Consider the following 22,559-nt stretch of genomic DNA (forward strand, 5'->3'; position numbering starts at 1 on the left):
GTCGCGGACCTTCGTTTGGATCTGATTCCAGCAAAGCATAAAACATATACACGTTTATGGCAGAAATTGGAAACCAAAACACTTACTGGGTATTTGACGCTATGAAGGAAGTATCGTAAAATGATTTGAGTTGTGTTATAGGATTATGGTTACAGAGCTTTGGTTTTTTTTTGTTTGTTTGTTTTTGTTTTTGAGGACTCCTGATCATTCAGAGATGCATCCAGAAATATTTACAGATGAAATGGGAAGCTGCCTGGAGGGCGTGGGAGGGAATAAGAGGAAACAAGACCGACTGCCAGCTGACAATTGTTGAGGCCGAGGGATGGGTACGAGGGAGCACATGAAGACATCTCTCGCCTCCCAAGTGAAATGCCCCATCTCCACGGCCACCAGCTCCTCAGCCTGGCATTCACAGCCCTGGGGCTCCGCTGACTCTCAGGCTCGCGCTGAACACTTGCCTCCCTCGGGCCCCATGGAAATCTACACACCTCGGCTCTGCTCATGTGGCTCCCTCTGCCAGTACTGTCCCAATCCTTGTCCCTCAGGGGCTAGCTCAGCAGCAGCTTGCAGGGGTCTCCAGGCCTGGTGCTCCCGCAGGCTCTTTCCCTGATCCTGGGAAGGGAGCTTCTAGAGGGCAAAGCTGAGCTCCATTCACACCCAGATCCCCCCAGCCACCCAGCACCCCACCCAGCATAGGGCCTGGCCCAGCTCCACAGCCGGCCAAGTCTTTCCGGAAGGAAAGTCTCCAAGTGCCAGCCACAGCACAGCCCTGACCGGCTGGTGACCTTGTACCCACTACGGACACACTGCCAATCACGGTGCACGGCAGACTTAGGTTCCGACTAGGCCACCGCTCTGAGCCTCAGTGTAGGCATCTGCCTACCCTACTCCAGGGCTGATGTGAAAAACAAAATGGGGGCACCTGGGCGGCTCAGTCGGTTGAGGGTCCGACTTCAGCTCGGGTCATGATCTCACGGTTCATGAGTTCGAGCCCCGCGTCGGGCTCTGTGCTGACAGCTCGGAGCCTGGAGCCTGCTTCCGATTCTGTGTCTCCCTCTCTCTCTGCCCCTCCCCCGCTCACGCTCTGTCTCTCTCAAAAATAAACACACATTAAAAAAATTAAAAACAAAAAGAAAGAAAAGCAAACCAAAATGGACAGTGGCCTCAGAGGTGCTGCCTTAACCGTGGAGGGCTGTGCACATGTGAGGGGTCATCCCCGCTGGGGTATGCGGGACAAGCACGTGCACTCACACAATAATCTGCAAACCTTGGGACTGGCACGGACCTCAGGTACCTAGTCAAGCCTCCCAAGAGGGGAAACATCAGCAGCAGCCCCCTGTGCAGATGGGAAAAGAGAGGCCTGAGGGGTCAGGGCACTTACTTGGGCTGACCCAGCAGCAAGGAAAGGACTGTGTGGGATTTGTAGGCCCCCTGGCACCACTACAAAATCAGCCCAGAAACCTCAGGCAATGGGTGTGCCACAGCCCCCCCTGATACCCTGGTGCCTGGAGCACTCCAGGCTCAAATCCTCCTGGGACTGAGCCATGGGACACACAGGTGTGAGTGTGCAAGTGCATGACGGTCAGTGTATGGGGGTGCACACAGCATGCATGTGTGTGAGCACCAGTGTGTGTGTGTGTGTGTGTGTGTGTGTGTGTGTGAGAGAGAGAGAGAGAGAGAGAGAGAGAGAGAGAGAGAATGTCGATGTCAGTGTGGGGGGGGCGGGGCGCACAGGGAAGGAGCTTTTCACAGATTTCTGCCTGCGACCCCAGAGGGCTAACTGAGAGCATTTCTGTAAAAGGCCAGCAGGGCTGCAGGCTGTCAGGCTACAGTGGGGCTTCCTGTGTTACCCGAGTCAGGTGAGGGGAGTCCCCAAACCAGAAGGTTCCTGGTTCCTCAGTTCGCAGCTTCTGATTCCAAGAGTCTCAAATTCCCGAGTTTCAGATGCCATGACCAGACGAGGCCAGGAAGTTTGCCCCCCTCCCCCCCACACCCTTGGGAGAGCAGAGTCGCGTCGTTCGCCAGCCGGAAAGCAGGAGGTGATGCACCTGCAGGGGCCCAGGGTTTCCTGTTCACAGGGCACAGCCAGACGCTCAGCTGCCCTCAGAGACCTGCGTGGGACCCCAGCCTTGAGGCAGCCCCCCCCCCACCACTGCTGGGCTCCCTGCTACATTGTGAGGGCTAAAGATCCCCTCAGCTGTGCCCATCCTGAGCCTGGTGACAGTGTCGGAGAAGAATCCACACCCTCCTGTCCACTCTCCAACCAGAGCCAGGCCTGGCCCCTGCCCATCCCTCCCCACACTGTCTGCTCCCAGAAGCACTGGGCTGCTGTGTTGCATCAGGCAACTCCCTTCACCTCTCTGAACTCTGTGCTCCTCCTCTGTACACAGGTTGTCCTGACACTCTTCTCAGAATAAGTGAAAAGTGAGACCATGTGTCTACAGTGACTGGGAGAATAACAATGAGCAAACGGAGAGAGGGCGTCGTGTACCAGCTCATGAGGGGCTCTGAGTGCTTCACTAACTCATTTAAGCTTCATACGGGCCCTACAAGGAGGCACTGTCATTAACTCCTGCCAACAGACGAGGAAACAGGCTCAGAGAGGCTGCCCAGGGTCACAGGTGGTCAGTGGCAGGCCCCTCGCCACTGCGCACACTGTCTGGCGGGGGCGGGGGGGTGGCGAAGGTCAGGAAACGGCAAGTGTCTTCACTCTGTGTTCTTGTGGGTTCCATGGAAAATGGGTCCTCATTTCCCGTCCACTGCACTCCTCCTGACCCAGTCTTGTCTCTGCCGGGGAGGAGAAGAGGGGTGGAAGGACTGGGTTCCGTTGCCCCCACCCCTTCCAGAGGCATCTTTGGGAGTGGATGGAGGCTGTGGCTGGAAGGGCAGGGCTTGGGGAAGAGAAACAAGGTGGCCACAGCTGACCCGGGGAGGGCTCCAGGGTGCAGGGTGGGGATGTGAGACCTGGCTGCGGGGAGCATTTCAAAGTGAAGGTCATTCCCCAGCAAAACCCCAAGTGTGGCCCCTGAAGCAGGACCTGACCGTGGTCACTGGGAAGAAGCTGGCCTTGCCAGGGCCTGGGCCCTCAGGAGGGGTGGGGGCACCGTCCCCGCCCCTTCCAGGGGGCCACAAAGTCTGGTGCACACATGTACCCCTCCTTTGGCCCCTCCATACCTTCTGTGACTTTGGGCAAGTGACCTCATCCTCTGGGCCTCTTTGTCTCTGCCCCAAAACGAGTGAGCTCCAACGGATGACAAGGGGACAGAGTCCTAATGAAGGGTCAAGTGGGGCACTAAGGTGGTGTCTTATCTGGTCATCAGGGCAGGGGCTGCCCGATGGACTTGTATTAAATGGATGACAGAGGCTCAGTGAAACCCAAGCCTAGGTCTCACCACCCCCCTCCCCCGCCACTCCCTGTCCCATCCGCCCCCTGCCCAGCCAGCCTACAAGGGAGGGAGATTGTGCGTGGCTTGGTGCATCCCCACCCATCCCCTTTGGGCCCCACCTGCTGAGGACCAGATGCCGCCTCCCTGGGGCCCCAGCATGGCTCTCTCCACGTCCCATACAGAAGCTGGTCTGGGGGCCTCTGGAGAGGTCTCAGGGGTGTTGGTACCTGGTTGGGTGTCGGGAGACCTGTTTCCAAACTCCATCCTGATGTCTGACCTTGGCCCAGTCACTTGACTGCTCTAGGCCTCATCTCTGAAAGCCGCAAGGCGGGTATGGGAATGTGGGAGAAGGCCCCGGAGGGGCGCTCAGGGCTATGAAGGGACTGAAGAGGGCTGTCAGAGCTCCTGAAGCCGTGGGGGTGGCTCGCGGTGAGAGACTGCACACCGCGAGGCAGGGGAATAGAGGCTTTATTGGGGACACGCAGCGCATGGGGTGAATACGGTAGGGCAGAGTGGGGGTACGGGTAGTCTGCACCATGAGGGTCCCCAGAGCAGCAAAAAGGCAAAGGGCAGCGCCATCTCCAGGGGTCTGGACTCCCCTAGTTGTCAGCAGAGAAGGCAGGCAGGCATTGCTGGGACTTCAGGCCCCAGAGCTGAAAGTCAGAAACGACCACAGCCAATTCCCACCTAAAGAATCCCAAGGGACGCGTGGGTGGCTCAGTCATGAAGCGTCCGATTTCGGCTCAGGTCACGATCTCACGGTTCACGGGCTCTAGCCCTGCGTCGGGCTCTGTGCTGACAGTGCAGAGCCTGCTTGGGATTCTCTCTCTCCCTCTCTCTCTGCCCCTCCCACACTTGTGTACTCTTTCCCTCTCAAAATAAATAAAACTTAAGAAAAAAAAAAAAGAATCCCAACTCCAATACCTGCTCCTCTTTGTACATTTCCAGAGTGGGGGCTCGCCCTCCCAGCAGCCCCAGCCACTGGGATGGCTCTCAACCTTTATCTCTCAGGGTGTCTGTTCACAGGGTCCTGCAGCCCTCGATGGCTCTGCTTCGTGAGGAAAATGGGCCTGTTTCTGACAAGAACAAACCAGGGCTGGCCTGGAGACAGGGTGTTGGGGTCACTTCCTGAGGTGCCAGCCAGGCCTGCCCCTCCCTCAAAGAAGGCTCACTGGGCCTGTGCCTTCCCTGCCTGGGAACCTGGAAGAAACCTGACATCCCAGCAAAGAATCTACTGTCTCCTGCTCCAGAGCTCCCAGCTATCTAGCTTCCCCAGGCAGAGGGAGACCCCTTCACTATACTGTTCCCCACTTCATTGTATGAACCTCACAGGCTCTCAGCTCAGGGGGTCCCCCTCCCCAAGGCCATCTTGGCCAAGCCCCTGCTAAGGGCCACCCGCAAACCAGCTGGGCAACTACGTAATAGATCATCTAAAATCAGACTTGCACACAGAGCAGGTACAGACTCTAGAATATAGCCTTATGAATATAGCGTGCTCTCTCTCAATATATATGCACAAGTACAGATAGAGACATCCCTCTGTAACATGTTATATGTCCTCTCCCTGTCACTTCTCCCTCCTGAAGTCGTTCTCCAAAGAGCAAGAGTTGGCAAGCATAGCTGCTAGCCTGCCAGTCACTCCCCACTGCCCAAATCAAGCCCCGCAGCAACCCTGCCTGAAGTCCCGAGGCCCCTGGGGCGTCATGGGACCACACCAGGCCCGGGCCAGGAGTAAGTGCCTTCCTGGGTCCTCAGGCTGAGTGTTCACCTCTGGACTTCTGTCGCCAGGAGGGTACCAAATGCCCATGTGTAGATTCCCCAAGGAGGCCGCTCTGTCGTCAGTCTCCCCATCTCCCATCTCCAGAGGAAGCCCGATGGCGGGGAACTTGGATCTCTCTTTCTGCGTGTCTACGTCTGTCTCTCTCGGTCTCTTTGAGTCTCTGTCTGGACAGCGAAGCAGAGAGAAAATAAACGCGCTCGGCCCCCTCCATCTGCCCACACAAGGTCAACCAGGCTTCATGGTCTACAGCAGAAGCAGCAGCCACCGGTCCAGCTTCTAGACTACAAGTCCTTTGCATCTTCCTCCCGTAAGCAGGAGCGCCAGCACCATGGAGAGGAGAGGAGGAAGGACACAGGCTCAGGGGGTCCCAGGCGAGCTGAGTACAGGCCAGCAGCTAGAAGAACGTCCTCAAACACACGCCTCGGGGCAGGGGGCACGGGCAGGGCTGGCACGGGGAGGGGGCAGCAGCGAGCAGCTGCCGTCAGAGCTGGTTAAAGACCACGGAGGCCTTGAGGTTGGCGGGTTCCAGGCCCTCGCTGAAGGCGATGAGGAAGTACATGACCTTGCGGATCTTGGCCAGGTCCGACAGGCGCTCCCCGAACTCCAGGGCATCGGCCTCATTCCAATCCATGGTGTCCGAGTCCTCCTTGTGCCAGAAGATGGCAGCAGGGTCCAGCAGCTGGCGCGTCATGAGGTTGGTGAGGTCGGGCGTCCAGTTCTGGGAGGTACCCGTGATGGTGACCTTGCCCGGCTTGTCCAGCACGACGTCCCAGCGCTCAAACTGCAGCTTCTGCTGCTGGATGAAGTCAAGGCGGTACACGGACTCGGCCGGCCGCAGCAGCTTCTCGCCGTCCTGGCGCTTCTCCCCGCGCTGCTTCAGGCTCTCCACGCGCAGCCGCATCTGCCTGGTCAGGTTGTGGTCCAGGACCAGGGGCATGTTGAGCTGCGGTGGCTTGGGCCCGTCCTCCGCCATGCCCAGCTGCTGCTGTTCCTCCGCCGTCTGGGAGCCCGGTGTGCCGGGGCCTCGCTGCCAGGGCGAGAGGCCACCAAAGACGCCCCACCTACCCCTCCGCCCTCCCCCGTCCCCTCCCCTCTTGGCCACTGGCCCTTCCCGGCCCTGCCCAACCCTCAAAATGGGGGTGGGAGTCCCCAAACGCCTCCTCTCTATGCCTCGAAGAGACTGTAACACAGGCACTGCAGGCAGGCGGGAGGCGGCCGGGCTCCTCGGGGACCAGACTGCTGATGTCACTTGCTGTGGTAACCGCCCCGACTACCTGACTCCCAGGGAAGGGCTGCGGGAGGGAGGCTGTGTGGGGCAGTAAGAAGGGGCGGGAGGTGGGGGGCAGCCGCTCACTGTAAGGAGAGAGGCTTTACTGGGGACACCCTGGCAGGAGGGTAGGGGGAGCAAGGAAGGAGAGGCCTACTGATTTGAGATGTAAAGTCACCCTAGCCGAACCCTGTAGCCACTCTGACCCAGAGTCACCCTCACCACTCCACACTCAACCCCCAAGGCCTTCGATCCCATTCCCAGGGTCCCTGAGAACCCTCCCCCCAGCCCCACTACCAGGACTGGCCTGACCACCACCATCTCTGACCTAAACCCCTGTTCCCAAACTTCAGAGGTCATCAGAATCAGCTGCAGGACTGAAACACGATTGCTGGGCTCCAGCCCCAGCGCTTCTGACTTAACAGGGCGGACAAGGCCTAGGAATCTGCACTTCGAGCAGCCTCCCGGGTGATGCTGATGTGGCCGGTCCAGGGACGGTGCTTGGAGAATCACTGACCCACGTGATTCCTGCCTGCCGGCCCTGCCTCCACGCTGCACCCCACGGCAGCCCCACGCCCAGGTCTCCTCCCACTAGAATCCCACCACTTATTCCACCTATATCAAGCCTCAGTCTCCCCTGGGAGACTTGAGGCCGAGGAAGAATCTGACAAACGTCCTTATCTCCAGTGCCTGAGAGGTGGAATCAGTTCAGCTATTACGTTCCGGCCAATGGAAGAAGTGGAATACGTGAGTGCATCTGGGAGCGGGGTAGGGGAGAGGGGAAGGTGCCATGACATGCCACACGCAGAAAAGAGGACAGAGGCACAGGCCAAAGTGTTAAGAGCTGAAAACGATCTGAAGGGTCTAGTGGACCACAAGCACAGACCACTGCTAGATGGAGGCTAAATCAGCCAGTGGGATCTTGGGCTACATGAACAAGAGTGTCACCAAGGTCACCAAGGGAGACAGAGCATCTGGTCCAGTTAAGATAACACCTCGAGCCCTGAGGTCAGCTCTGGGGGTCGCTGGTGGCAATTCCCCGAGGGTATTCGAGAGAATGCAAGAAGTCAAACTGCCTGACCCTCACAGAACCTTTCTAGCTGCAGGGAACAACACGGCTGAGGAATTACTGTTAAATTAAGCCAGCACCCAGAACAGAGCATGCCACACAGGAGGTCCTGGGAAAATGCTTGTTGAATGAATAATGAATAAATAACACTGATAAGAGAACTGATGTGTTAAGGGCCAAGGTCGACCAGAGGAAGACATCTGCGTAGATGGGAGAGAACAGAGACATGACTGAAGCCAAAAATGAGGTTTGGGGGCAGGTGTGTGTCAAAGTGCAGGATGAGGGAGATGCCTGGAAGGTGAGGGCGGCTGAGGGTGAAGGCTGATGGGGATACAGACAGGATCTGAGGCTGGGATGGTGAGGGCGGGGTGCCAGCTGCACAGGCAGAGGAATCCCTGGGACACAGCAGTATTTGGGGTGGAAAAGGCTGGGGAATTGGTGGTGCCGAGCCCTCGGTGCCTGGGTGGCAGCTGGGTCGCTGTGGAGCATAGGGAGCAAATGGCATAAGCCTGGAGGGGTTTACAAGTGGAGGGTGCGGTCTGGAAGCAGCACTGAGGAAAGAGAGGATGCCAGCCCCATCTCTGGACCTGTGGGATGCTGGGGGAGGCGTTCAGTTTCTACTGGTGGGGACCCTGGGGAGAGCCTGGTCTCAGCCTGGCCGGGTTACCGACCCACCGGAGGAGGCTGAAGGTGGAAGTCGTCTGGGCCTCAGACACACAGGGCAAGAGGGAGGGGCCGCGAGAGGTGAGGAAGGCCCGAGTGGGAAGGGAGGAGAGGAAGGGGGCAGGAGGCTGCAGGTGGGGCTGGGCCCACTGCCATCCACAGATCTCTGCTCTGCCCCCAGACACCTTGGGAAGACCCACTAAAGCCTGGCATAGGGATGGACGCAGGAGAAAAGCAAGGGACCAAGTTGCATATGTGATTGCAAAACTACATACTGAAAAACAAAACAAACACCCCTTTAACCCCAACTGGAAAAACTGACGAGGAGGAAATACAGTAACCCCTTAACGCTGGCTGTTTCTGGCTAAAGAAAACCTTAAGCAACGTTGTATTTATTCAAACCTTCTGTCCCCGGTACCTAGAATGGTGCTCGGGGCATAGCTGGTGCTCAGTTAAACTGGGATGAGTGACCTGCCACGAAGCTAAAGGGCATGAAATGCACATGTAACAGGGGCAGGGGTGGGATGGGAACCATTTTAAATAGAACTAAAAAAGAGCCCAAGCCCTGCCACCAGGTGCCTCTCCCAGGCCGAGCCCCAGGACCGGCCACCCCCAACACTCCCCTCTCAGACATCCAGGCCCTCACTTTCTCTCTGCTCTCTTCTTCTCCTCCGGCCAGAGAGGCTCGGGGCAGGGATCAGGCCTGGGACTGCACCAGACTCTGGGGGAGGTGAGCTCACAAAGGACCTTGGGTCTGGCTTGGGCCAGGTCACGCTTGATAGCAGACGCCCCATCCCACTGTCACATCCTGATTTCTGGTCCACAAAACCTGGTCACCCGAAAGCCCACTGTCCCACCCCTCAGAGGATGTACAGTCAAGGTGAGGAGACCAATATGCCCCTACCAGGGATCCCATAGGAGGGGGAGGCCCACCACCAAGGGGTGCATCACAGAACAGAGAAACAGGCAGGGCACACAGAGGTGGGGCAGGGAGGAGGATTTAACACGTGTAAATTGCCGTGAAATGCCACAGGTTCCCCCCCCACCCCCCACCCAACAGGCTCTTTCTTCCTCCTACAACCCTGGGGACTAGAAAGGTCAGGCTGACACCAAGGCGAGGGGTAGGAACCTGACCTGCCCGATGGCATGTAACGACATGGACCCCAGCCAGAATCACACCCAGGCCTGGCTGGTTTCAAATCCTGTGCCTGCCAGCCCCAGGCTGCACCAAGAACTAGAGGTAAGGGGGTGGCTTCCTGGAGGAGGGGGTACGGGTGTTGAGGGCACGATGCAGCAGCATGTGAGGTTAGGCATCCCCAGAGTGAGGAAGCTGGGGGGAGCAGGGGTGCAGCTCAGGCCGAGCACCCCTGTTCCATGGAGGAAACAGGGTGGGGCAGGGGAGGCCCTGCAGGGTAATGTGCCCTAAAGTGAGGGGTGACAACAAACAGGGCCTGGTCAGCAGGGACAGGAGGGGAGGCAAGGCACAGTAATAAGCTCCCCAGGGCCTCCTGCCTCCTTCTAGGACCCGGGAGCTGTCACCACAACAGCACCCGGAGGCAGAGTGCAATTAGCCAGGAGCACTTTGCTCTGCTCCAGCCCCCTGGGGACCCAAGCTCCTGGAGATCTGCCTCCTGGCCCTTGAAGGCTCGAGACCAGCCAGGCCCGGTGCCCTGACATCCTGCAGGAGGAACCTTCAGCCCACAGACGAACGCAGACCTGCCACAGCATGGATGACAGACCTCCCGCCTGTGGGTCTGGGGCCCCTTCCTCCACTCACTAGATAGGGAGCTGCCCCAGGGCACTGCCTAAGGCCAGGCCCAGCACAGAGCACACAGCAAACTGAGGCTCCTCCCTACAATGGCTAGAGAGCCCATTCCCCAGGAGGGGACACAGCGGGTCAGGCTCTGGCCCCACGAGACACAGGGTAGGAAAGCGGGCTGTGGGGCTGCTGGCCAGTAGCTGGGTCCAACAAATTGGAGAAGGGCTCTGCTCTCAAAACCTTCTTGAGCATTCTCTGTGCCAGGCTCCTGCTGGGCTCACCGACAAGATGTAGTTGGGCCAGCTTTGCCCAGGGGGAGCTCATCTCAAGAAGGGAGACCACAGGTAAACAGGTGATTATAGGGCAGGTGGGAAGTATAGGGCCAGCCCTGAAGGATTCCTGTGTGCCACCTCCAGCCCCAGACGGAGCCCTGACCAAACTAGGAGTGGGCTCAGAGGCAGGAGGACCTTGCTCTGGGCTCAGAGAAGGGGTTTGGAGCCTGGAATCAGGGGGGCAAGGATAGCTCTATACCCAGCGAACAGCACTGAGCCCCAACCCCAGTGAAACGATCCCACATGTGGCTCTCTGAGGCCCTCCCAACGTGGACATCCTACAACTACCCATGTCTACAGGCTTCAGCAGTGGCCTTTGCTGAGGGCCTTACAGCACCTGTGTCCCTACAGACCATCAGGAGCCAGGCTCCAGGAATACCCACCCCAGGGTGGCTTTGAAAGGTCACACCCCCGTCCAGAAGACACAAAAATAGAGCACCTGCGACAGTCCCAGCCTTGGCTAAGGGCACAGCTCCCTCTGATGGCTGAGGGACGCCACAGACAATAAAAACAAACACACTGCTCCTTGGTCCCTGCTTGCCTGGGAATACCCATTATGTTGTACGAATATGAATTATCATAACACTGGCAATGCAGACACCATTCCCTGAGCACTGCACCCTGAGAACAGTATCTCCTTTTGCCCTAACAAACTCCCTGAGAGGGAGCTACCCTCATATCCTGGTTTTCCGGATGAGTAACCGGAGCTAATAGCGACCACATGGCGAGGCGGGGGCTCCAACCCAAGCCATAAGGCTGAGGTGCCCGGAGCTGGTCAGCCCTGCCGCCAGTTCCTCGTAGGAAGAGCAGGAAGGGCAGGGGAGAGCAAGGGGCAACGACCTGTATCTGCTGACACGGGAACCCAGGATGCAGTCCCAGCTGATTACTCTTCAGAGACCAGCACTCCAGCGTCTACTCCAGCAGCCCTGCCTCCCCAAGAAGGGACCGTGCAGTGTGGGGGTAAGGGGCTGCACTGCCGAGTGCTGTCACAAGCGGGCGGAGCGTCACGAGAGAGCCAGTTCTTCCCAGCCTAAACTCTTGGTGCCGCTCGAGAACATCAGTGCTTGGAACCAAGAATCACGGAACAAAATCATCTGAACCACTCCTGCTGACCAAGTGAGGAAACTGAGGCCAAGATAAGGGCAAGGACTGGCCAAGTCTCGACAGCAGGTACTGGCAGGGGGTCTCCTGAACCCCAATGACTGGGGTCTCCACACTGCACATGATTCAGGTCGCTTCCACATTTCACAGGTGAATATTCCACCAAGTGGCTACGGGGACACTGTGGGCCCCCACATGTCAGGTGGGGACACAACCGAAGGCCCCTGGGAGCCACACAGCTTGCCAGCACCTAGGTCTGGGGATCCTCAGCTGGCAGGTGAGGGAAAGGTGATTCTGCTGCTCAGCTAACGCCGGGAGCCCTGGTGTCACCCCGCGCCCCACCCCTGCACAAGTGTTCATAAAGTCACCTCTGCAAGTTCAGGCTGCACCTCCCCTGTCCAAGCGGTGAGGGCCCCACCCCACACCTCACCTTTTGCCACAGTGACTCCCGGGAGGCGAGTGACGAGCAGGCCGCCACAAACCAACAGTTGCCCACTTGGCCCTGGTGCAGGTCGTGGGAGCTGATGCCGTCCACAAAAAGGCGGGGGTCCTCACATATGTCCTGCGGAGAAGCCAAGAGGAGACCTCACTGTCAGCGTGGAGATTCGCCACCTCCCCTGACAGACTGGGGGGCCCCCTGAGCGGCCAGTTGGTTTTCTCCGAATCCAGCTCCCCCCTCACACCAGGTGCGGCCTGGAATGCCCTTCTCCCATCGCCCGACTGAAGAACTCTGCCCTTCTCCCAGAGGTTCAAGTTGATCAGATGCTATGGAAGGTCTTTGGGGGACTGGACCCTGGGCACCCCCTTTCTCCTGCCCTCCATGGTCTTCCCCAACCACCCAGGGGTCGGTTCCCATCATGCTCCTCATCCTCCAGCATCAACAGCCCTGCAGCACCCACACCAGCCCACCCTCAGGGCCCCCCTCACAAAGAGGGTGGGGCCCCAGGGGGGAGACAAACACCCCACAGGTGATGAACGAGTGGCAAAGGCAGGGAGGAGCAGGGAGCTGACCATGCCAGGTCTCACGCCGGCACATCCTCAGGCTACCTCGCTGGATCCTCAACCCACCCCAAGAGTGTGGGGTTGTTACTCTATTCTATGGATAAGCAATGAAGGTTCAGAGAAGGGCAGTGATTTGTCAAGGTCACACAGCAAGCAATACTGAGCAGAGCCGTTGAGCAGACATCCACAGAGCTTCTGGAATGCCTTTCGTGTGCCCAGTGTGGGCCCAACGGGTCAGCGGGGGCAGGGGCTGGGCATGACAGCAGTTTCCTTCCCCTTCCCAGTCCGGGTCTCTGCTTGGGGCATGCATGTGCCCGCCTGTGTCCTGAAGCATCTATACTCCACGGAGCTGGGAGGGAGTGGGAGGTGGTAAACACTGAGACATACCTACCATGTGCCAGGCATCCTGCTGGCACCACGATCAATCCTCACCGTGATCCTGAGAGGTGGGTACTGTGCCCATTGTACAGATGAGGAAACTGAGGCCCAGAGAGGTTGAACAACACGCCCCAGACACACAGCTGGGTCTGCCTCCCTATCAGCTGGTTCAATCACAACCCAGCTACTGAGGTCCTACCGCACGCAGCCAGTAGAAGTCAGCAGAGTCAGGAAGATGGAAGTCAAATTCCTGTTTCCCATTTACTGGCTGTGCAACTTTGGGCCGGTGGCTCAACCTCTCTCAGCCTCCATTTCCTCACCTGTGCAAAGGAAGCAGATGATTATCCCTGCAGGGTTGTGTAAGGGCTCCATGGATTATGGAAGCCGGGCACTCGGCAGGGAAAACGGGGCAAAGGGCTATCGGTCCTCACTAAGAGATCTGGGACTCCGGTTGTCACCTCTTCCTGGGAAAACCTGGGTTTTGGAGGGCCAGATTAAAGGCCAAAACTCCCCTGAGAGTGTGAACAGCTCCAGATAGGACTCCAGGGTGACCCAGAGCCAAGCCACAATTATGGCTTCCCCATAGTACAGACTGTGGGATGCCACAGGTCTGAGTAATATTGCCCCAGGTCACGGAAACACAGCAAGGCTGTGCTATCAGGAAGCAAGGGCAGCAAGAAGCCTTGCCTCCCTCCCCGCTGCCCTCCTTATCTTATTTCCTAGGCTCTGGCCCACACCCAGCTAGACTGGAGCCAGACGGAGCCATGACTTAGCATCTGCCTCCCTAGAACGGCAGGCAGGGTGGGAGTGGAGGGGCGCCTCATATCCGCAGATCCCAGCCACATCCCCAGCACGGGAGAAGAGACAGCCACCATTTGGCGTCACCAGGGTCTGCAGAGATGACCTCCTAGTACCCCTCCCCTTCAGATCTTTCCGCCAAGGCCCTGGACAGAGACAGAACGGCCCATCCGTTCTCAGAGGAGGATGCTGAGGCCCAGCAGGCAGTGACACTCAAGGTCACCAGGGCCAGGATCTCAAGACCTATGTCTAGCCTTCCACCTTTCTTGGGCTATCGAGTAGGCACAGAGCACAGAACTAGTCAGAGAAATTCCGGGCCAGGGGGAGGGCCCTTGAGGAGGAAGAGCTTGACCCCGTCATGTGCCCACAGCTATGACAGCAGGAACCCAGGCTGCCGGGAGGCGGTTACACCAACACAGCAGGCATGGAGTGGGTTGGTGGCTAGGGAGGCTCGACTCCAAATTCACCCCAAGCTGGGATCCAGCCACAGCGCTGAGACGCACGCCTTCTGACACCAGGCTCGTCTGGGCTCCCGGCCACCTCTCTCCCGTCCACACGGTCCACACTGAGGTTTGCCTTTGGGCCACCCTACCGGCCTGCGAGCTCCAGGGCAGGGCCCAGGCCTGACTCCGCCCACCCCACGACCAGGGCCAGGAGCAGGGCTCGGCAGGTTCTGCTGGGGCTGTAGGCAGGATCCCGGCGAGAGAGGGCAAAGTGGCACACAGGACTGGACCGGTCAGGCAACTGCTGTGAGCCCCAGGCCAAGCCGTCCCCCAGGGCTAGGAGGTGACAGCTCCTCTCCTCCACATATTTCTCTCTGGGGCATGGCCTTCTACGCTTTCTATGGCTTCTACGCCTGCAGTCACCTCTCTTGCCTCTCAGCCTTCAGCCAGTCAGACCGGCTCCACCGGACACAGTTCAGAGCCCAGAACCATCTCCCTCTGGGGCACAATAAGAACCTCAGGTTTACAGGCCCGGTGCACAAACAGGAATGCAGCAAGACAGCGGACCCAGGGCACATTCTGCCTCCCCTTCCACCCTGTCACCTCCCTCTGGGGATCTGAGATCGCGATAGGAATCGACCACACGGCCGGGGAAAGGCCCGGGAAGGAAGCAGTCCCTCTGTCTGCCTGGGACACAGGAGAAGAGGGCAGGTTCTCAGGAGCACTAGCCTGTGCCCCACCCCCTCTGCAACAGACCTGCCTCTCCATCCCCCATCCCCTGCTTCGCCTCTCTTCCCACAGCAGTCCCCTCCTGCAAGGCCACCCAAGCACACGCACAGAAGGGAATCTTTCCGGAGGGGTGGCGCAGAGGCCCGGACGGCTGGCCCCGGTGAATCTACCTGTTCCATGGCACAGGGGCCTACCATCCAGCACAGCCAAGGAGTGGGGTCTTCACCAAGTGCTTGCGTGATGAACATGAGCCCAGGGCTCGGGGCTGGGGACCCCCAGGCCACCTTGGGAGAATTCAGGGAGGTTCTAAAACACACCTGTTTGTGGAACCCCTACTTGTTCTCTTTGGTTCCCTTTGGTCCCTTTGGTTCCACCAAAGGACCTACATGCACACTTATCTCCAGAGATGGGGAGAGGCTGGATGGGGCAGCAGGTGCTCTGTCCCCACAGAGATGAAAAGGGGCCCCTACTAAGGCCCTGCGCCTGAGAGAGGAGGCAGCCCTTCATACCTCCACACTCTCGGGATTCCCCCTGAGTCACAGGCCTCGCTGACAGTGTTCCTCTCTTATCTCCCTGGCCAGGACTGTGGGAGGCCAGCAGACCTTGCCAAACTGGAAGGAACAAAGAAACAACGAACCCAGAGGAGTGAGCCATAAGACAGGTGCCCTGGGTGGGTAATGAGGCGGACAAGGCCTAGCCCCACCCACAAGACAGGGGTCTTTCCAGGCAGGGCGAGCTCTGGGTCCTCAACCCGGGGTTGGCAAGGAGCAGGTGGGTGAGAGAGGGAGCCGGTTTGTCATGTGTCCCCCTTGTGTTCACACCACAGATACCTCAAGTCCTTTCAACCTCCAGCAACCATGATCAGCAAGTTATTCTCCCCATTTACAGATGAGGCAACTAAGACCAAGGTCATACCTCCCACGGCCCTGCCGGGAGGGAGGGCCAAGTCCATCTGAATGAAAAACCAGCCTCCTCATTCCATTTTGGGAGAAAGCAAGAGGGCGGCCAGCAGGGAGGGAGGCTGACTGAGGAGATCCTCAAGAACAGAGAGGCCATGATACTGACCAACCTAAACGAGAGGGGCTGAAGGTGACGTGGGAGAAAGAAGGCCTTCCCAGGGGCTTCCCAGAAAGGGCTCTTTGCTCTATTTGTAAACAGTCAGGTCACAGGCCCCAGGAAGTGGGACTCCATGGAAACACGGCCGCCTCAGGACAAAGTTCCATCTCACTGGCCAAGAACCAAGCAGCTGGGAGTTCATGGTCACCCCACTGGGCTAGTCTCGCCCCACCCGCCTGAGGCAAGCCGGGCCTGACTTTCTGCTCCACCGACCGCCCATCCTGACGGTGCGGTGAGGGCCCGCCCGATATTCGAGCCTGCACCACGCAGCAGGCACCGCTCACACACCCACCATCCTGCACACCCCGATCCACACAGTCTGGCCTCCTCATCCAACACCACTCAGCCGTGCCTGGCCTTGAACCGCCTCCCAAACCCAGAACTGATCCCCCACAGCCACCTCCGAGCTGCACTCGGGCATCTCCCAGCCGACACCAACCACCACGGCAGGGGCAGCTCTGCTCCTCCTCTTTCAGTGTCTAGAAAAGACCGGACACCAAGCCCAGTGGGGAAGGCAGTGAAGAAGGGGGCAGCATGGCAGGACTCCCAAACTGGCCGGGAAAGAGGCCCAGAGAGGGCAGGTGACTCCACCAGGATCACACAGCAGGGGGAGGCCGAGCCCAGCCATGTTGGCATTTCCTCCTCTAGCACAGCAAGCCCAGCTTTCCCCAGCCATGCCTCGCCAGCCTCCTTCAGAGGCACAGATCTAAAATGTCTGGGTGCTGGCCAGAGGGCAGGACAAGGGCAGCAAAGGGGTGGAGTGAGGAAGGCAGAGAGCTCAAGTGTCTCCCCCTCCAACACACACACACACACACACACACCCAAGGCCTCACAAAGGCCCTTTGAGGCTGGTCTCCTTCCCCACCCACCAGACAAAGGAGGGAGAGGAAGGCATGGGGGTAGGGGTTCTGAGAGGCAAGAATCTTGTGGCCAGGAGGCTTCTGGGAGTTCTGAAGAATCAAGGCAGCTCACAGGGCCGAAGTGAAAGGTCTGGTGTCAGGGTGGAGGGCCAGGTGAGGCAGGACTCCTGGGTCCCAGCATGGCTCTGTTACCGACTCCCTGGGCAATCAGGGCATTGCCTCCCCCTTCTGGCCTCAGTTTCTCCACCTCTCAGGTACCCCAGTCCAAGAAAATACACAGGATTTTTTGAAGTGGAAGGGACTTGAGATCATAGCCTAGGAAAGGGACATGAAAACTAAATTCCATTTTCCCAAGATGTCTAGGAGGCTGGAGGGAAATTTGTAAAATGCAAGTCTGACCCTGTCACACCCCACAGAAAGCCTCGCCTTCCAGGGCTCCCACGGCCCCAGAGCGCACCAGCCCCACCGACCCTAGGACCCAGGCTTCCTCGTCCCCTACGTTCCTGCCACGTCCCAAATAAGCCTGAGGGTTTCAAGTCTCCCACGTTTTCCAGACTGTGCCGCCTCACCCTTCAACTGTGAGATGCCTCTTCGGGTTCCCGGGCAGCAGGGCACAGCACAGTCCCCTGCACAAACGTCCCTCCCGTGTGACCAACTCAACACCAGCAGCCTCCCAGTCACCCAGGTCCCAGGGGTGCCCACTCTCACACGTAGGAATCGGGGTGAAAGAGGACGAAATCATGTCATGAGGCCAAACACTTCTGCTCAACACGGTCTAGCCTCAGCGACCAAGGCTGGGACGGGGGTGGGCAGCCAGACAGATGCCGTGGAATTCACCACTCTCAACAGTGATGGTGCCAGCTGCCTGGACTGGGTGCCAGGTGTGGCGCCAGACTTGTTCATGTGCTATCTCTTCTAATGCTCCCAACAGCCCTGTAAGGTGCTATTGTTTTTCACTACTATTAACTACTTACCATAATAAATACTTTCATTTGCAGCAAATGACTGTTCCAAAACCATCACGAAAATAATCAGCAAACTCCTTACACTTCACCGTCACTCTACATTTTACTAAAAATAGGTCACATCCACATTCACCTCATTTTTGGCCCAAAACCACCCTGGGAGAAGGGTGGCAGGGCGGAGGGCCCCATTTGCCCTGTGAGGAAGTTGAGGCCCAGAGAGGGGGCGAAATCCCGGCCAGGCAGTGATGGCCACAGGGTCAGGGCCCATGCTCGTGCTCCCTATCCAGGTGAAACCCCGCAGCAGGAGCGTCCTCCACTTTCTCAGCCACCCGGGGCCTCAGGATGACCAGCCACCGCCCTGTCCCCCGCAGGCTGCTCGCCTCAGTTCCGGTTGCGACCAGACACTGACCTTGGGCCGCTTCCACCTGACAGTGGGCCCCGGGGTGCCCTTGTAGTACAGGGAGTCGTCGGTGGCCGGGAAGTTGGGGTCCTCGAAGAGCACCTTCCTGCGCAGACAGGCCCGCTTCAGGGCGGAGTAGTTCTGGTCCTCGTAGGGCTTCACACACGAGAACATGGTGGCGGCTACCCCAGCAGGGGAGGCCGAGACAAGGCAGCAGAGAGCTGAGGTGGGGACGTGGGTGGCTCCGGGGGTACCTGGGAGGACAGGAAGGTGAGGAGATCATCACTTACCGAGGACTGGAGGACCCAAGGCACACGGAGTCAGGTGACCCTTGTGTGCCCTCCCTGTGGCCCTGTGAAGCGGCCCCCTCATCCCCAGATGACAGGCCAGGAGCCGAGAGGCTCAGAAGCGGGGACAGACACAGCTGCTACTTGCACAACAGGGACAGGAACCAACTGACCTGACTCCACATCCTGAATCCTCTCATTTCTGATGCTTAGAGGGGGCGCCAGCCCACAGGCAGGCCAAGGGCACAAGCACAGTGATGCTGGGGCTGCCTGGCCACACCCACCTGCTCCTTCCTTTGTCACCAGCCTTTCCTAGACCTGCCAGGGCCGAGTCAGGCTCATGGCCGACTCAGCAGCTCCCTGGCTGGTGCCGCACACGCAGGAAAGCAGCAGCACTGCCTCCAAGCTTCTCTCCCCTGGACCCTCCCCGCGTGGTAAAGGCACATTTCTGTCCCCCGTGGAGGGCGCCCCCCTCCAGCCAGCCAGCCATCGTTTACATTCTCTGTCAGCCCCACCCTCTAGCAAGCACTGCCTTCTGGAATAAACATCTCCTCCTCCTCAGTCCTACTGACCTAACCTCCCCTGAGGCCCCCCATCCCTCACTCCTAACCTCCCATCCTCCCAAGCCAGACTCTCGCTGATGACCTCCCAGACCTCACAAAGGCTCACTCCTGAACAGTCTCATCTGGGTCCCCAGGGGCGACGGCACTGCTTCTGGCTCCTCCCCCACCTCTGGCCTCCCTCTTCCCCTGGGGGCTCTGGGGGGCTGCACCAAGCCGTGTTCTGCTCACCATCTCTGCCTGATGACCCCCATCTCCCTGTGTTCGGCCTGGGCCCCTCTTCTAGGCCCCCAACCGGGCCACCCCTATGAGGTCCCAGGGGTGCCCACAGCCATCAATCCCAGACTAAACCCTTCGCCTCCCTCCACACCTCCCCAGGATTCCGGTCCCAGGAAGCAGGACCGTAAGCACCCATTAGACCGGAAGCCCCCAGAGAGCAGGGTCCACTTGGTTTGCTCCTCCTGTGCAGGCGGCCCCTGCACCGAGCTCGACACAGAAAGAGGCTGTACACGTCAGCATCCTCCCTGCAACCCCCCTCAAGCTTGTAGCCACAGGTAACCAAACTGGAGGGCCACTGACCGGAGCGACAGGGCCAGGGAAGCCCTTCAGGAGGGGGCGGGGTGGGGAGGGGCCTGACGCATGCTCAGAAGACCAGGATCTGACAGCCCCTGTATCTCAGACTCCATCTGGGCTGCTGGCAGAGCTCCACCCCCGCCGTCCGGGTCTACGCATCCTGGGGCCTGCCCAGGGAACACTGCAATCCTACTGGGGCATAGGCCCTGACTTCCCAGCCCAGCTGAGGGAAACCGAGGCAAGGTATGCTGGCTTCTGGGGTGAACACAAGTTTGAAAACAAGACTGACGTGGGTGCCAGTCCCAACTGCGCCTCTCACCTGCTGTGTGGCCTTGAACAAGTCTCCCTCTCTGAGTGCCCATTTTCTCAGCTCCACAATGGGAGCGATATTGCTTTAAGGACCGGAAGATGCCATTGCTGAGAAGACGGCTTAGCAGGCCAGAGAGAGGGGGATGAGAAGAGGAGGACACAAGTCACCTCTCATTGCCAAGAGAGCAGCTCCGTCTCTCCGGCACCTGCCATGTGCAACCCAGCAGGCAAGAGGCAGTATAGGAAAACAGTGCTGGGAAGTCGTTCACCGCGTCCATTTTTCAGGAAAGAAAACTGAGACTCAGGGGAGGGGCCTTGCCCACATTCCATGGCAGAGCCTGGACTTGAACTCACATCTTTTGGTGCCTCCACCTTGGCCTGGTGACCCCGTGGCACAGGAGAAAGGGCTGATTCCACACACTCTGGCTGCGCCAGGTTCACGGGAAGGGAAAGACGAGGGATGTGACGGGGAAGGGAGTAGCAGGAAGGGCAGGAGGTGAGATGGGCGGTGAGTGTGGAACTCGGAGGGGCAGCAGGGAGAGCAAGGAGGGCTCACGGTCCCTGGCCGCCAAGGACACACGGCCACTTCACCTTCTGCCCCACATCCATACGGGGCCTGCTTGCTCTGCTGCTGTGTGACCTCAGGCCAACCACTTAACCTCTCTGGCCCCGCCTCTTCCAGGAAGGCCCAAAACACATTCAGCCTGGGAGGCCTTAGGGAAAGAAGAGGGGAGCCTGGAGAGCCAGCCCCTGGACTTCTGACACACAGCCACTCAGGGGAGTCATTAGCATCACAGCTTCCAGCAGGGCCTGGTCAGGAAGCAATTAAAGCTGTAAGAATTAGATCAAAGAAGCTGAAAGCAGGATCCCAGAAATCAGCTCTAGCAGTTCCAAATTCAGAGCCCAGAGGGCCCAGGGAGAGGGAGCAAGCTGGCTGAGGCGGCACAGCCAGGTCGGCCGGAGAATGAAGATTCTGGTGGCCCTCCAGGCCACATGGTGGTCAACGCTCCCAGGAGGCTCTGCTCCCAGGGAGGCCGGAAACAGGAAAGCCTGGCTGGGCCCAGGCCAGGAGAATGGGGGCCAGGCCTGGCTGAAGGTCCAGCCCTGGCTCATCTCTCCAGCCTCACCCCTGCCAGCAAGGCTGCCCCAGCCTACTTAGGCCAGGCTCTTCAGCCCCAGCCGTTCTTTGCACAGCTTGTACCTCATGACGACTGTCCTCTCACACCTTCGGCATGCCCCAAGAATACCTCCCACTCCACCCATTGAGTCAACACTCCCACGGGGTCATGGAGTCAACATGAGCTCTGCCCCCCTCCCGATAGCTGCAGGCATCACTGCTGAAGGCCGCGCGGAAACCAAGAGTCAGGAAAGCCGGCTTCCAGATCTGGGGGCTCTTCTCAGGGCTCTTCTCTCTGGGCCTGAGTTTCGAGCATGGCACACCCCGCTTCTGAACGTCTTCACACTGTGCGTGAACCCGCACTGACAGGAGAGTCCGAGTTTCCCAGCTGCTTTCAGCAGCCCTCTTCCCTCTGCCCCTGCCAAGCTCACCCCACCCCTACCATTCTCCACGCCACGTTCAGTGCTCCGAACCCCCTGCAGTTCCTGTAGCTGTTTACTCGGAGCCTGTGCACGCACCGTTCCTTCCACATGTGCATACCCGGAGAACCGGTCATCTTTCAGGGCTCAGCCCAAGTGCCTCCCTCCCACCCCCAGCCCGTCTCCTCTCCCCCTCCACAGGACGGGAAAGCCTGTGATGGCACCCATTACATCATGCCCCATCTGCATAGGACTTATCCATCTCCCCGGCCCAGCCTACACCCCTGCAGGGCAGGGCCCGTGTCTAGCTCCTCTCTGTAACCTCAGGGTCCAGCACTGGGGGCAGGTTCAATACATCTGTATTGAGAGAGAGCCAACACGGGGGATGTAGGAATCCCTTCGTGGATGGGAAAAACAGGCTCAAAGTGTGGCAGGGACTACCAGAGAGGGTCAGCTTGCCGCATCTGAGCCTCACCAGCTCTCAGGTCCTGAAGGCAGGGCCTGCCCCTTCCCACGGCCCCCCTCCCTCCGACTCCCACTGCAGCATCCTCACCCCTGCTGTCGCGGGTGCTTCACAGCTGCACCCGGACACTCCAGGCAGCCAGCGCTTCTCCAGCTCTCGGTGGAGACCTGGCTCTAGTTCCCCGATATCCTACGCTGTGCGACCCTGGACAGGCCACAACACGTCTCTGGTCTGCATGGTCCTCATCTGGAAGGAAGTGCTCATGCGCCAGGGTCTCTGGGAGGATCAAAGGAGACACTGCCGCACAGAACTGCATTTTGTATGCTTCGATGCACATGCTCCTGAGGGATGTCGATGCTGACGTCTGGGATGCACCTACAATGTGTCCACAGCCCTGCCAGGAGGGCGAGAACAATTCAGGCTTCCGCCCCCAAAGCACTTCATGGTCGAGTGTGGCCAGAAGACACAAGGCACGTGGAATATGTCACCTCAGAGATTCCGGCAAGAGCGACGCAAGGAAGCGTTCACAGAGGCCTGGTCCCGGAAGTCAGCTGTTCTTTAGGAAAGGCCATTCCAGGCAGAGGGAACAGCTCAAGCAAAGTCTCAGCGGCAGGCAGTGCGAGGTGATTCAGACCCAGCCGGGCACAGTGGGGGCTGCCGACTGAGCACAGGGTGCCAACCTGGGTCAGAACAAGGGCCTGAGAGCACTCACCAGGGAGCTCAGAGAAACCACTTTTCTGGCAGGTCGGTAAGACTTGAGCTCGAGTCCTGACTGCACCACTT

General features: G+C 58.9%; 2 protein-coding genes across 3 annotated transcripts in view; both read right to left on the minus strand.

Moving 5' to 3' along the window:
• CAPN5 (calpain 5) overlaps positions 1-22,559 on the minus strand; it is a 52,930-nt gene that overhangs the window by 17,184 nt on the left and 13,187 nt on the right. The window contains exons 1-3 of one of the 2 annotated variants that reach the window (XM_043580154.1): positions 18,509-18,689; positions 18,058-18,302; positions 11,788-11,919 (exon numbers count right to left, since the gene is read on the minus strand). In XM_043580154.1, the coding sequence (XP_043436089.1) occupies positions 11,788-11,919; positions 18,058-18,222 (297 nt within the window). In that variant the 5' untranslated portion in view covers positions 18,223-18,302; positions 18,509-18,689. Of the gene's footprint in view, positions 1-11,787; positions 11,920-18,057; positions 18,303-18,508; positions 18,690-22,559 lie in introns of those variants that run through there. The other variant, XM_043580153.1, reaches the window with a different exon arrangement.
• LOC122483305 (olfactory marker protein) lies at positions 4,852-6,212 on the minus strand. The gene has a single exon (XM_043580155.1). The coding sequence runs from the start codon at positions 6,137-6,139 to the stop codon at positions 5,648-5,650; it is 492 nt and encodes a 163-aa protein (XP_043436090.1). The 5' UTR covers positions 6,140-6,212; the 3' UTR covers positions 4,852-5,647.

This window comes from Prionailurus bengalensis, chromosome D1 (assembly GCF_016509475.1).
Source record: "Prionailurus bengalensis isolate Pbe53 chromosome D1, Fcat_Pben_1.1_paternal_pri, whole genome shotgun sequence".
Classification (NCBI taxonomy): Eukaryota; Metazoa; Chordata; class Mammalia; order Carnivora; family Felidae; genus Prionailurus; species Prionailurus bengalensis.

What these genes read in the sequence shown, in the direction of transcription:
- LOC122483305 (XM_043580155.1), bottom strand. Translation starts at nt 6,139, where the DNA reads ATGGCGGAGGACGGGCCCAAGCCACCGCAGCTCAACATGCCCCTGGTC.